The following is a 14,870-nucleotide window of genomic DNA, read 5'->3' on the forward strand; positions in this document are numbered from 1 at the left end:
TGAGTAGATGCTTGGCTAAGTCTCTGGTTAACAAATTTCTAGTAGTAAACAAACAGTAGAGGAGCGTGAATCTCTTACTTAGAAATTATTCGGATAATAAATAAGGAAGGAATGAGAGACCGAGACTATAATAACTCTTTTGCAAACCATCATGAGTTAACGGATTTAACCATTGAACAGCAATGGCAATTAACAACACAATAAAACAAAAAACTAATGTCAGGTTCTTCCTCTTGATGGAAGAACACAATACAGCACCATCAAACAAGTACAAGTGACAAAGAAACCAAGCCTGAATATAAGCTAACCTCCATAGCCAATTACCAATTTAGAGGCAATACAGATAATAAAAACACAAACAATGGCTTCGGGAGCAATCAGCAAAATGCACACTATGGGAAGTTCTACCACACAATATAAATTTCAAGAAAGAATCTATAGAATAAAAGAGAACAAAAGCGTATTTCTAGAGGTAAAACTAAATTATAATTTTGGATGATAAAAATATAAAATAGAACAAAGAAGTGATGATCATGAAAGTCAGGATGTATTTTCATTGGGGGAGGAAAGAGTTTACTGCTGAGCTGGGGCAAATGATGGGGCTTCTGGTTTGCTCCACAAACGTCTATCCCTGGTGGTTAATGGGTGTTCACTTTTTATTCAAGGACACAAATTTTAGACCGTTTCTTTTTCCTTCTGGAGTCCTACATTTTATTTTATGACACAAAGGTTAAGGAAAAAATAATTTATAGAGTATGGTTACTGTTTTGCACAAAGCCCCCTCCCCATCTTCCCTCTGAGCACCCAGAACAACCAGCAGCCCCAGGACCCCCAGCAGGGGTGACCTCACTTCTAGGTGTGCGTGCAGCTCACATCAGCAGAGGCAATATGCAGGTCTACTCCTTGACTCTTGGAAAAACCTGATAGGACACAGCTGAGGGGAAGCCTTCCCCGCCGTCTGCAGGCTCTTGGCCATCAGTGTAGAGGGAGCGGCTCCTCACCTCTCCCACAGGCACCTTCACAGCCACAGCCTCCTCTCTGCATGGGGAGTTCATGGCCCTTCCCCTGAACACGGTGACATGGATCTCGCCAAAGGTGGAGATGACACCATTCCTCCTCCCACCATCTTTTGCTATAGAGCAACTGGAGTACGTTCCACCCACACACAGGACAGGGAGCTGACAACCAAGGAGGGGAGGAGCAATACTCCAGCTTTCTCTACTTGTAATAACTTCTCTCCATTGGCATAATCTTGTTCATAGTCTCAAAATTATTTAAACTGCTACTATATCTTTAGTGGCATATTTATCTATCATAATGTTATTTTATTCTTAATTACCATTCCCTGTTTTATTTCTCCGTCCAAAAAAAACAGCTGCTTTTGGTTGGCTGGGCCCTCAGCAGTGGCAGCTGCCAGGTCAGCCTTGGTGAGTGGCGACTCAATTGCTGTGCCCATGCAGTGTCCATCGCAGCCACCACGGCCACTTTGTGCAGGGACTCCATGAGCAAGCCCTGTGCGCTTCTTTTGCTTTACAGGAAACTTGACTCAGGCTGGTGTCCAGTGAAGAAATCCCAGGTGCATGGAAAGGAGAGGAGGACCTCAGGGCTGTGAGTGATCTGCAAAAGGAAGCGCATGGACCACCAGGTGGCGCTGCTGCGCTGCTCCTGCTCCCAGGAGGTGAATGCTCAGGACGAGCTTTGAGGTGGAGAGAGAGATGTCATTGCTCATCCTCCAGGTTCAAAGTAAAAACCTTCCAGGCCAATCTTGGCCGCGCGTTCTGGTGTAGTGAGCGGGCTCGGAGGTGCTCACCGCTGCTGTCATGGTTCGTTTGCTAAACTGCATCGTCGCTGTGCCCCAGAACATGGGCATTGGCAAGAACGGGCACCTGCCCTGGCCGCCACTCAGGAATGAATTTAGGTATTTCCAGAGAATGACACAGACTCTTCAGTAGAAGGTAAACAGAATCTGGTGTTATGTGTAGGAAGATCTGGTTCTCCATTCCTGAGAAGAATCGATCTTTAAAGGATAGAATTAATTTAATTCTCAGCAGAGAACTCAAGGAACCTCCACAAGGAGCTCATTTTCTTGCCAGAAGTCTGGATGATATCTTAAAACTTACTGAACAACCAGAATTAGCAAATAAAGTAGAGATGATTTGGATAGTTGGTGGCAGTTTTGTTTATAAGGAAGCCATGAATCACCCAAACCATCTTAAACTATTTGTGACAAGGATCATGCGGGACTTTGAAAATGACACGTTTTTTTTTTTCCAGAAATTGATTTGGAGAAAATATAAACTTCTGCCAGAATACCCAGGTGTTCTCTCTGATGTCCAGGAGGAGAAAGACATTAAGTTCAAATTTGAAGTATATGAGAAGAATGATTAATATGAAGGTGTTTTCTGGTTTATTTTAAGTTGTTCCCCTCCCTCTGGAAAAAAAAATTATATATTTTTACATGAGAAGAAAAAGACTTTTGTTGACTTTGGATCTATGAATAATTATTTCTAAGCAACGTGTTTTTATTCCGCACTAGTCTTGAATATATCAGATACCATTTATGAAACATTCTTGCTATAACTAAGTGCCTCTCCAAGACCCCAACTGAGTCCCCGCACCTGCTACAGTGAGCTGCCATTCCACACCCATCGCACATGGCACTCTGGCCAGTCCTTGACATTGTCGGGCTTTTCAAATGTTGGTAGTATTTATTAAAGATGAAGATGCACATACCCTCCAACTGAGCAGTTTCACTAGTGGGAAATACCAAAATCTTCCTACGTGTATATCTAGAGGTTTGTAGACAAATGTTGCAGCCTTGTTTGTAACAGTGAAAAACTGAAAACAACCTGGAATTCCAGTGATGGGAAAATGAATCTATTTCTGTCTTAGACTGGGGAAGCCAAAGCAGATTCCAAGACTGAAATTTCAGTGAAAACAGTTTATTTTCTAGGTCTTACCAGAAATCATCAATTGAGGTATGGAGAAATGGAACTGAGAAGGTAAGAAAAGCAGTTTAAAGTCAGTGAGCAGGTTCTCATCGGTAACAAGCTCCATACTGCTGAGATACAGGGAAACGGAGGGGAGAAAGCTGGAGTATTGATCCTCCACTCCTTGGTTGTCAGCTCCCTGTCCTGTGTGTGGGTGGAACGTACTCCAGCTGCTCTATAGCAAGTCCCAGGTGTTTGCAGTAAGAAGCTGCTGGCATGCATGGGAACCGTGAATGGCAAACACTTAAAGCAATTCCATGTTTAAGTATATAACCTCTTCATATCTTTTTTTTTTTTTTTTTTTGACAGAGTTTCGTTCTTGTTACCCAGATGGAGTGCAATGGCGCAACCTCAGCTCACTGCAACCTCCGACTTCCCGGGTTCAAGCGATTCTCCTGCCTCAGGCTCCCAAGTAGCTGGGACTACAGGTGTGCACCACGACACCAGCTAATTTTGTGTTTTTGGTGGAGACGAGGTTTCACCATGTTGGTCAGGCTGGTCTCGAACTCCTGACCTCAAGTGATACGCCCGCCTCAGCCTCCCAAAGTGCTGGGATTACAGGCGTGAGCCACCGCACCTGGCAGATCTTTATTCTTTTTATGTAGTAAAAAGTATAAAGCCACACATGGTTTATTTGAAATATTTTATGATTTAAAAAAATACAGAAGCAGGAAAACCAATTCTAAGTTCAAGTGAGGGATCGTGGTAGTTTGAACCAGAAGGTTGCATGTAGTAAGAAACTGTGATTTAAGATATATTTTAAAGTTGGAAGTAGCAGGATATTCTGATGGAGTTTGACTTTGGTTTGGGGCCCACTGAGTTTGAGATGCCTTTGAGAAATGAAGGAAGAAGAGAGAGAATAAAAGAAAAACTGGCCAGGCACAGTGGCTCACGCCTGTAACACATTGGCTCAGCATTTTGGGAGGCAGAGACAGACAGATCCCTTGAGACCAGCTTGGGCAACATGGTGAAGCCCCATCTCTCCAAAAAATACAAAAATTGGCTGGGCGTTGTGGCGCCCACCTGTAGTCCCATCTGCTCAGGGGCTGAGGTGGATGAACTGAGCCCGCGCGGTCACGGCTGCAGGGAGTTGTGATTGTGCCACTGCACTCCAGCCTGGGTGACAGAAGAGACCCTGTCTCAAAAAGAAAGCTGAAAACAATGGAAGCATGCCTTCAGAATTCTAGAAAGAAAGTTATTTTCAACAGATAAATCTATATTCAGCCAAATAATCAAGGGTGAAGGTAAAATAATACATTTTTAGGCAAGCAAAGACTCAGGGGTTACCTCCATGGACCCTTTCTTGGGAAGCTATTGGAGAAAATACTCCCGCAAAATGAAGGAGTAGACAAACCAGAGAATGACATGGATCCAGCAAATAGGATCCAACACAGGAAATATTCCAGCTATGGAGCTGGCTTAAAACAAACAAACAAACAAAAGTAGAAATATTAATAGGTTAGCTGGGTGGAATGGCTCATGCCCGCAGTCCCAGCTACTCAGGAGGCTAAAAGCAAGAGGTTGGCTTGAGTCCAACATTTCCAGACCAGCCTGGCCACCATAGTGAGATTCCCTTCTCTTAAAAATAATAATAGGTTATTGCCAGATTTGGGGCATTTGGAAAGAAATTCATTGAAGATAAAGCAAAAGTGAAAAAAACAAGAGGGAAGGCTGGTTAGGCAATCATTAATTCTAGGGCAGAAGGAAGTACAGGATAGGAAGTAAGAGCACAATACTCTGTTCTTCTCAACAATGAGCAATATGTACATAGTCATAATGATGTGGTGACTGCTTAGCCCCTAACTCTGGTAACTACTTTGGGACAATATGGGAGGAAAAGTGAAGATAGTGATGGTGTAAGAGCTAAATCCTCATCTGTCATTCAAGAAATCACTTAAAATGTGTAAAATAATCAAGAAATGACTAAGTAGTTATGTGAGGAGAAAAACAGAAGACATTGCTAAAAGAGTTGAAAGTCATTGCTCTGGAGGATTAGGAGGGATGGGGCAGGGAACGGTTAGGATGCATTATAAACTGAAGAGGCTTTTTAAAATTACATGTATTAATATATGCACCCACTTGAAAAACTGAAAAAATAATAATTTGGAAAAACCCATGAAGGCAACTACCAGAAGGAAAAACTGAGAGAATGAAAAGTGCTTGTCTCTGGAAAGAACAAATGGCAGGACTGTTGCTTTCATTGTAAGACTTTTAGAGCCATTTGATTTTACTTAATCATTTTCATCTATTTCTTTAATAAAACAACTCTATCATAATAAAAAGTTACATTCATTCACAGAAAACAAACAAACAAACAAAAACCCTTCCTGCCCAGCCCATCTCATTCTCCCTGAATCCTCAGCGCTAATGAGGACTGTCTCCTTCTCACCTCCCTGGACTGGACTTTTTACCACTGGAAAGTGGATGTGATTTCTAGTTTCTGCATGTCCTGGTTTATTGTGCTGCCAGTAAAATAAAATCAAAATACATATTGAATAAATAATAAATAAAATAACCCATAGTGAGCAAAGGTTTACAATGTATTTTTTGGAGTCAAGATCTCATTCTGTGGCCTGGACTGGAGACCAGTGGTGTGATCATAGCTCACTGCAGCCTTGAACCCATAAGCTCAAGGGATCTTCCCATCTCAGCCTTCCCAATACCTGCGAATACAAGCGCCCACCACCAGGCCCAGCTAAGTTTACTTATTTTTATATCTTTTAGAGATGAGCGTGTCACAATGTTGTCCAAGCTGGTCTCCAACTTCTGATCTCAAGCAATCCTCTTGCCTTAGCATCCTGAACTGCTGGGATTACAGGGGTGAGCTGTCATGCCTGGCTTGTAATTGACTAACACCATCAAGGTTTCCTTCTCCAAGTGTGGACACAGCAGCAGACGCCCCTTGTCTCTTGGGTCAGGACACTGGGTAGAGTGGAATAGCAGGACAACAAAGTCACTGCAGAAAGTGCCCATGTGGAAGAGGTCCAGCAGGAAGGGCCAACTGACCCAGGGCCACCATATTTAGGGATAACTCCTCTTTCTGGGCAGGACTGTTCTGTGATTACTTTTGTATTCACAATAGTTCTGAAATCGTAGGATGATGAGACTCAAGACTGGCTGGGATTTGTTTTCAAAAAACCATCTCCAAGATTTGTTGATCTTTTGAATGGTTTTTAGTGTTGCAATTTCCTTCAGAACTTAACTCATTCTTAACATTTCACAGTCTACTTTCAGTTAATAATGTACTAGTACCCATAAATATAGAAATATTGCAATCATTTATCCTCTGCAAAATGTCCATCTTTTATGGTATAGATATTATATGGAATATATCTATATAGGTTGTAAGTCCCACGATAAAAAACTTTTTCTTATCTTTAAACAGTTCTATGCATGTAAAGTAAGAATAAATGAGGGGAGCAAGATAGCCTTTTGCACTTAGCTCAGTATTTACCATTTTTGATCATCTTCATCTTTTCTGATCATCTCATTTTCCACCTGGTATCATTTGTCTCTAGTCTGAAGAATTTTCTTTACCAGTTGTTATTGTACAGATCTGCTGGCGAGAAATTCTCTTAATTTTCTTTTACCTGAAATATCTCCTTATTTGCCTATCCTTGAAGGACATCTATGCTGGATATAGAATTCTTAGTTAACCTTTTTGTCCTCCAGCACTTTAAAGATGTTATTCTACTTTCTTTTGTTTCTATGGTTTCTAATAAGAAGACATGGGTCAGGACAAGAGGAACAGAGAAACCAGAACTGGGAAAATAACATGGTAGACCTAAAACTTGTCATATCAATAATGACAAAAACCTATATGAATCAACTCTTAATGAAGGGCAGAGATTGTGTGACTTGGTTTAAAAAAAACACGGAACCCAACCATATGCTCTTTCCAGACATGCACTTTGTTTGTTTGTTTTAATTTAACTTTTATTTTTAGTTAAGGGGCATATGTGCAGGTTTGTTATATAGGTAAACTTGTGTCATGGGATTTTGTTGTACAGATTATTTCTATACCCATTAGTACCCACCCAAGTATTAAGCCTTAGTAGCCATTAGCTATTTTTCCTGATCCTCTCCCTCCTCCCACCCTCCACCCTCAAGTGGACCCCAGTGTGTGTTGTTCCCCTCTACGTGCCCATGTATTCTCATCATTTAGCTCCCACTTATAAGTGAGAACATGTGATATATAGTTTTCTGTTCCTGCGTTAGTTTGCTAAGAATAATGGCCTCCAACTCCATCCATGTTCCTGCAAAGGACATAATCTCATTCTTTTTATGGCTGTATAGTATTCTACAGTGTATATGTGCCACATTTTCTTTATCCAGTCTACCATTGATGGTCATTTAGGTTGACTCCAAGTCTTTGCTATTGTGAATAGTGCTTCAATAAACATATGTGTACATGTAAGACATGCACTTTCTTTTTTTATTTAACTTATTTTACTTTAAGTTCCAGGATACATGTGCAGAACATGCAGGTTTGTTACATACGTGTAGTCTGCCATGGTGGTTTGCTGCACCCATTCACCCGTCCTCTAAGTTCCCTCCCCTCACCCCTGACTCCCCAACAGGCCTTGGTGTGTGTTGTTCCTCTCACTGTGTCCATGTGTTCTCATTGTTCAACTCCCACTTAGGAGTGAGAACATGCGGTGTTAGGTTTTCTGTTCCCATGTTAGTTTGCTGAGGATGATGACTTCCAGCTTCATCCATGTTTCTGCAAAGGACATGAACTCATTCCTTTTTATGGCTGTGTAGTATTCCATGGTGTATATCTACCACATTTTCTTTACCCAGACTATCATTGATGGGCATGTGGGTTGGTTCCATGTCTTTGCTATTGAATATAGTGCTTCAATAAACATACATGTGCATGTGTCTTTATAGTAGAATGATTCATATTCCTTTGGGTGTATACCCAGTAATGGGGTTGCTGGGTCAAATAGTATTTCTGGTTCTAGATCTTTGAGGAATGGTCACACCATCCTCCACAATGGTTGAACTATTTTACATTCCCACCAACAGTGGAAAAGCATTCCTATTTCTCCACAGTCTCGCCAGCATCTATTGTTTCTTCACTTTTTAATCAAATGCCATTCTGACTGGCAGGAGATAGTACATCATTGGGGTTTTGATTTGCTTTTCTCTAATGATCATTGATATTGAGCTTTTTTTTCATATGTTTCTTCTTCTGAGAAGTGTCTGTTCATATCCCTTGCCAATTTTTGATGGGGCTGTTTTTTTTTTTCTTGTAAATTTGTTTAAGTTCCTTGTAAACAAACATGTGAGCTCTCATCGTTCTTGTTTAAACACCTAACAGGCATCCTAACCAGTGCAACATGGCAAGAAAATGAAATGAGACCAATAGAAGGACAGGGCATGGTGGCTCATGCCTGTAATCCCTGCATTTTGGGAGGCTGAGGTGGGAGGATCACTTGAGTTCAGGAGTTGGAGACCAGCCTGATAGTGAGACCTCATGTCTACCAAATAAAAATAATTTTAAAAGAAAAAAGATCAATAGATAGGAAAGGAAGAAACAAAAGTCTTTCTTTGTCACCAGCTTCATTGCATATGTAGAAAACACTAGGAGATTCTGAAAAAGTCTCTGGAATTAATCATTGAATTTGCAAAATAGTTCATAAAATATATGTAATAAGTCACTTAGATGAACATGAAAAGATAGTAAACAATACTAGTCATCTAAGAAGTGCAAGTTAAAACCACAATGAGAAGCCATCACACATCACCTAGAATAGGTAAAGTTAAAAAGACATTTGATAAGTCTAAATACTGTCAAGAATATGGAAAAAATAGGAATGTCTGATATTGCTGGTAGGAATGCAAAAAATGTGGCAGTCAACTTGTAAAGCAGTATGGCAATTTCTTATACAGCTACCCATCCACTACCACATGACCCAGCAATTCCACAAATATGTATTTATCCTAAAGAAATAAAAATGTAAGGTCACACTTGTAAGCAGTTATTTCTAGTGGCTTCATTAATAACAAACCCTAGCTGGAGTAATCCACATGTCAATCAACTAGAGAATAGAGAAACCAATGAATAAACTGGGATTCCAGCAATACTCAGCAGCTGCTCAGCAACAAAAATGAGTGAATGGCATCATCTCAAACACCGTTATGCTAAGGGAGAGACCAAACAAAGGACTACATAACATACGATTGCATGTCCATTAAATTCTAGAAATTTCACTATTGCAGTGACAGAAAACAGAGCGGTGGTTGAGTGAAGGGAAGGGGTGAGGGTGGGAGGCAAGGATTAAACTAAGGGGAGAGGAGGGTGTGAGGGATGAGGGCAGAGGGAAGGGCTGGGGAAGCAGGAGGTGAGGACAAGGAGCAGGGGAAAGGACTCCAAAGCAGTGGAGGAGCCTAGCAGGGGGTTCTCTGCTTTCAGTGTTTCTCTACTGGGCAGTGTGGTAGTTACACGACTATAAATAATTACCAATATTCACCAAGAAGCACAGCTAAAACTGGTGAATTTTATTACACGTAAATGCCCTAATTAGCAAAAAAAAAAAAAAAAAAAAAAAAAAAAAAAAAAAAGGGGGGAGGCAAAAAAAAAAAAACATTTTTAGATCATCAAAGCCATAAAATTCATTTCCTAGGGCTCCTGTACTACATTTAATTTTAAAGGAAATTCTTCAGGGTGAAGGGAAATGATACTAGATGGTGACCCAGATACACAGAAAGGAACAATTAACAACAGGAATGATGCACATACACACATGTCACATTCACACTCATTTTCTTAATTTCCTGAAGACATGTGGTTGCTTGTCTAAAACAAAAAGTATTACACTGTATCATTGAGTTTATAATATAGATTGATGTAATATATAAAACAATAATAGCATAGTGTTAGGTTAAATGAAGCTACACTGTTACAAGTGTCCTCTATTTTGCCGGGTGTCGTTTAATATAACCTGAACTTCACTGTGAAAAGCCAAGGAATTGGGTTTCCATTCTTACAACAGTAAAAAATTAGTGTAAAGAAATATAGCCAAAAGCCACTAGGAGAATTAAAATCATAAACTACAAAATGTTTATTTGACACATAAGGAAGTAGTAGAGGAGGAACAGAAACAAAAAGATATGAGACGAATTGAAAACATATAGCAAATTGTAGACCAGAATCCAGCCATAGTAAGTGAAGAAATGACAGGACTTTGCTCACATTAGCAGGACCGCTGAGCACTGTGGGGAGAACAGACATGGGCAGGAGGTGAGGGACAGTGTTAGTGCCACAATTCAGGAGTGACAGGGTGGCCAGGACTAAGTGGGGGGAGGTGTGAGGATGAGAGGGGCAGAGAGAAGGGCTGGAGAAGCAGGAGGTGAGGAAAAGGAGAGAGGAAAGAATTCTAAAGCAGTGGAAGAGCCTAGCAGGGGGTTCTTTGCATTCGGTATTCAATACATTTTGTTGGACTTCCTAAAAGCTAATTGGCTCCTTATGATTAAAAAAAAAAAAAGAGTTACAAAAATACCAAGTGTCCAGATAAAATATGCACACTGCTTAGATGTGCAGAGTTCAGGAAAACAGGCAGTGCTTGAGCGTCGGTGAAGAGCATTGGGACTGCATGGAGCACTCGCAACTTTGAGGTGATGACTACAGCTCCCGGTTGCAATAGACAGTAACAAACCCTGCTTCTTTGTATTCAGGAGATGTTCTGGACTCACACAGGGAAACTCGGGCTAAGGAATGAAGGTAATTTTAAATGCAACAACCCAGAGCCACAGATCCATAGTCTGGGAAAGTAAAACTTAGGAGCTTTGTAATGCTGTTTTGACACAGGTCTTTTACAAATTGGAATTCTAATCATTCAGGGATTACCAATATTGTGCTACCTACTGTATTAATAAACAAAAAGGAAACTGGTCTCTATGAGAATCTCTACGTGGTGCCTTCAGACAAAACTTCACCAGGTTTAGAGAGAAAACCCCTGTCTCTACACCTCCATTCCCAGGGCGAGCTCACTCTCTGGCATGAAGTTCCCCGTGGTGAGTTTCCCTGTACAAAGGTCCAAGGGGAGAGGTAGGAGTGGGAGGCAGGGAGTCCAGTTCAGGGACGGGGATTCCAGGACGAGTAGGGAAGGGGAAGGGGCTGGGCGCAGCCTGGGGGGTCTCTCCCTGGTTTCCACAGACAGATCCTCGTCCAGGACTCAGGCAGACAGTGTGACAAAGAGGCTTGGTGTAGGAGAAGAGGGATCAGGACGAAGTCCCAGGTCCCGGGCGTGGCTCTCAGGGTCTCAGGTTCCCAGAGCCTTGTCTGCATGGGGAGGCGCAGAGTTGGGGATTCCCCACTCCCCTAGTTTCACTTCTTCTCCCAACCTGTGTCGGGTCCTTCTTCCAGGATACTCGTGACGCGTCCCCAGTTCCCACTCTCATTGGGTGTCGGATGTCTAGAGAAGCCAATCAGCGTCGCCGCGGTCTCAGTTCTAAAGTCCCCACGCGCCCATCCGGACTCAGAGTCTCCTCAGACGCCGAGATGCGGGTCATGGCGCCCCGAACCCTCCTCCTGCTGCTCTCGGGGGCCCTGGCCCTGACCGAGACCTGGGCCGGTGAGTGCGGGGTCGGGAGGGAAACGGCCTCTGCGGGGAGGAGCGAGGGGACCGCAGGCGGGGGCGCAGGACCCGGGGAGCCGCGCGGGGAGGAGGGTCGGGCGGGTCTCAGCCTCTCCTCGCCCCCAGGCTCGCACTCCATGAGGTATTTCATCACCGCCGTGTCCCGGCCCGGCCGCGGGGAGCCCCGCTTCATCGCCGTGGGCTACGTGGACGACACGCAGTTCGTGCGGTTCGACAGCGACGCCGAGAGTCCGAGGATGGAGCCGCGGGCGCCGTGGATGGAGCAGGAGGGGCCGGAGTATTGGGAAGAGGAGACACGGAAAGCCAAGGAGACCGCACAGACTTTCCGAGTGGAGCCTGGGGAACCTGCGCGGCTACTACAACCAGAGCGAGGCCGGTGAGTGGCCCCGGCCCGGGGCGCAGGTCACGACCCCTCCCCATCCCCCACGGACGGCCCGGGTCTCCCCGAGTCTCCGGGTCCGAGATCCGCCCCGAGGCCGCGGGACCCGCCCAGACCCTCGACCAGAGAGAGCCCCAGGCGCCTTTACCTGGCTTCATTTTCAGTTGAGGCCAAAATCCCCGCGGGGTGGTCGGGGCGGGGCGGGGCTCGGGGGGCGGGGCTGACCGCGGGGGCGGGGCCAGGGTCTCACACCCTCCAGTGGATGTACGGCTGCGACCTGGGACCCGACGGGCGCCTCCTCCGCGGGTATCACCAGTTCGCCTACGACGGCAAGGATTACATCGCCCTGAACGAGGACCTGCGCTCCTGGACCGCTGCGGATGAGGCGGCTCAGAACACCCAGCGCAAGTGGGAGGCGGCCGGTGTGGCGGAGCAGATGAGAGCCTACCTGGAGGGGCCGTGCGTGGAGTGGCTCCGCAGATACCTGGAGAACGGGAAGGAGACGCTGCAGCGCGCGGGTACCAGGGGCAGTGGGGAGCCTTCCCCATCACCTCTAGATCGCCCGGGATGGCCTCCCATGAGGAGGGGAGGAAAATGGGATCAGCGCTAGAATGTCGCCCTCCCTTGAATGGAGAATGGCATGAGTTTTCCTGATTTCCTCTGAGGGCCCCCTCTGCTCTCTAGGACAATTAAGGGATGACGTCTCTGAGGACATGGAGGGGAAGACAGTCCCTGGAATACAGATCAGGGGTCCCCTTTGACTCCTGCAGCAGCCTTGGGCACCGTGAATTTTTCTCTCAGGCCTTGTTCTCTGCCTCACACTCAATACGTTTGAAGGTCTGATTCCAGCTTTTCTGAGTCCCTCGGCCTCCACTCAGGTCAGGACCAGAAGTCCCTGTTCCTCCCTCAGAGACTAGAACTCTCCAAGGAATAGGAGATTATCCCAGATGCCTGTGTCCAGGCTGGTGTCTGGCTTCTGTGCTCCCTTCCCCACCCCAGGTGTCCTGTTCATTCTCAGGGTGGTCACATGGGTGCTGCTGGGGTGTCCCATGAGAGATGCAAAGCGCCTGAATTTTCTGACTCTTCCCATCAGATCCCCCAAAGACACACGTGACCCACCACCCCGTCTCTGACCATGAGGCCACCCTGAGGTGCTGGGCCCTGGGCTTCTACCCTGCGGAGATCACACTGACCTGGCAGCGGGATGGGGAGGAGCAAACTCAGGACACCGAGCTTGTGGAGACCAGGCCAGGAGGAGATGGAACCTTCCAGAAGTGGGGAGCTGTGGTGGTGCCTTCTGGAGAAGAGCAGAGATACACGTGCCATGTGCAGCACGAGGGGCTGCCGGAGCCCCTCACCCTGAGATGGGGTAAGAAGGGGGATGAGGGGTCATGTCTCTTCTCAGGGAAAGCAGGAGCCCTTCTGGAGCCCTTCAGCAGGGTCAGGGCCCCTCACCTTCCCCTCCTTTCCCAGAGCCATCTTCCCAGTCCACCATCCCCATCGTGGGCATTGTTGCTGGCCTGGCTGTCCTAGCAGTTGTGGTCACCGGAGCTGTGGTCGCTGCTGTGATGTGGAGGAGGAAGAGCTCAGGTAGGGAAGGGGTGAGGGGTGGGGTCTGGGTTTTCTTGTCCCACTGGGGGTTTCAAGCCCAGGTAGAAGTGTTCCCTGCCTCATTCCTGGGAAGCAGCATCCACACAGGGGCTAACCCAGCCTGGGACCCTGTGTGCCAGCACTTACTCTTTTGTGTAGCACATGTGACAATGAAGGACGGATGTATCACCTTGATGATTATGGTATTGGGGTCCTGATTCCAGCATTCATGAGTCAGGGGAAGGTCCCTGCTAAGGACAGACCTTAGGAGGGGAGTTGGTCCAGGACACACACCTGCTTTCCTCCTGTTTCCTGATCCTGCCCTGGGTCTGTAGTCATCGTTCTGGAAATTTCTCTTGGGTCCAAGACTAGGAGGTTCCTCTAAGATCTTATGGCCCTGCTTCCTCCCAGCCTCCTCACAGGATATTTTCTTCCCACAGGTGGAAAAGGAGGGAGCTACTCTCAGGCTGCGTGTAAGTGGTGGGGGTGGGAGTGTGGAGGAGATCACCCATCCTGTAATTCCTCCTGTCCCACGTCTCCTGCGGGCTCTGACCAGCTCCTGTTTTTGTTCTACCCCAGCCAGCGACAGTGCCCAGGGCTCTGATGTGTCTCTCACGGCTTGAAAAGGTGAGATTCTTGGGGTCTAGAGTGGGGGGGGGGGGGGGGCAGAGGGGAAAGGCCTGGGTAATGGAGATTCTTTGATTGGGACGTTTCGAGTGTGTGTGTGGGCTGTTCAGAGTGTCATCACTTACCATGACTGACTTGAATTTGTTCATGACTGTTGTTTTCTGTAGCCTGAGACAACTGTCTTGTGTGGGGCTGAGATGCAGGATTTCTTCACATCTCCCTTTTGTGACTTCAAGAGACTCTGGCATCTCTTTCTGCAAAGGCATCTGAATGTGTCTGTGTCCCTGTTAGCATAATGTGAGGAGGTGGAGGGACAGCCCACCCCCGTGTCCACCGTGACCCCTGTTCCCACGCTGACCAGTGTTTCCTCCCCAGTCATCTTTCCTGTTCCAGAGAGGTGGGGCTGGATGTCTCCATCTCAGTCTTAACTTTATGTGCACTGAGCTGCAACTTCTTACTTCCCTACTGAAAATAAGAATCTGAATATAAATTTGTTTTCTCAAATATCTGCTATGAGAGGTTGATGGATTAATTAAATAAGTCAAATTCCTAGAATTTGAGAGAGCAAATAAAGACCTGAGAACCTTCCAGAATCCGCATGTTCGCTGTGCTGAGTCTGTTGCAGGTGGGGGTGGAGAAGGCTGTGAGGAGCCCAGTGTGGACTGGGCCTGTGCCTAG

The 14,870-nt window shown here is 45.7% G+C and overlaps 1 protein-coding gene and 4 pseudogenes across 4 annotated transcripts in view; 4 read left to right on the top strand and 1 right to left on the bottom strand.

Moving 5' to 3' along the window:
- Window positions 1-14,870, top strand: part of LOC126953147 (class I histocompatibility antigen, Gogo-OKO alpha chain-like) — a 280,609-nt pseudogene that overhangs the window by 122,547 nt on the left and 143,192 nt on the right. Inside the window, exon 9 of the transcript XR_007725133.1 lies at window positions 14,510-14,589. The product of XR_007725133.1 is annotated as a class I histocompatibility antigen, Gogo-OKO alpha chain-like (transcript). The remainder of the gene's footprint in view (window positions 1-14,509; window positions 14,590-14,870) is intronic.
- The window catches only part of LOC126953088 (class I histocompatibility antigen, Gogo-B*0101 alpha chain-like), a 133,020-nt pseudogene that overhangs the window by 12,345 nt on the left and 105,805 nt on the right, over window positions 1-14,870 (bottom strand). The gene's annotated exons all lie outside the window — the stretch shown is intronic.
- On the top strand, window positions 1,821-2,457 carry LOC126953150 (dihydrofolate reductase-like; annotated as a pseudogene).
- LOC126953075 (HLA class I histocompatibility antigen, B alpha chain-like) overlaps window positions 10,901-14,870 on the top strand; it is a 147,162-nt pseudogene continuing 143,192 nt past the window's right edge. Inside the window, exon 1 of the transcript XR_007725119.1 lies at window positions 10,901-11,012. The product of XR_007725119.1 is annotated as an HLA class I histocompatibility antigen, B alpha chain-like (transcript). The remainder of the gene's footprint in view (window positions 11,013-14,870) is intronic.
- Window positions 11,476-14,785, top strand: LOC126953097 (patr class I histocompatibility antigen, B-2 alpha chain-like). The gene is given in 9 exon segments (XM_050788456.1): window positions 11,476-11,572; window positions 11,702-11,928; window positions 11,930-11,972; window positions 12,218-12,493; window positions 13,069-13,344; window positions 13,449-13,565; window positions 14,006-14,038; window positions 14,145-14,192; window positions 14,360-14,785. Coding segments are annotated over 9 exon segments (1,098 nt in total). The 5' UTR covers window positions 11,476-11,499; the 3' UTR covers window positions 14,365-14,785.

This window comes from Macaca thibetana, chromosome 4 (genome assembly GCF_024542745.1).
Source record: "Macaca thibetana thibetana isolate TM-01 chromosome 4, ASM2454274v1, whole genome shotgun sequence".
Taxonomy (NCBI): Eukaryota; Metazoa; Chordata; class Mammalia; order Primates; family Cercopithecidae; genus Macaca; species Macaca thibetana.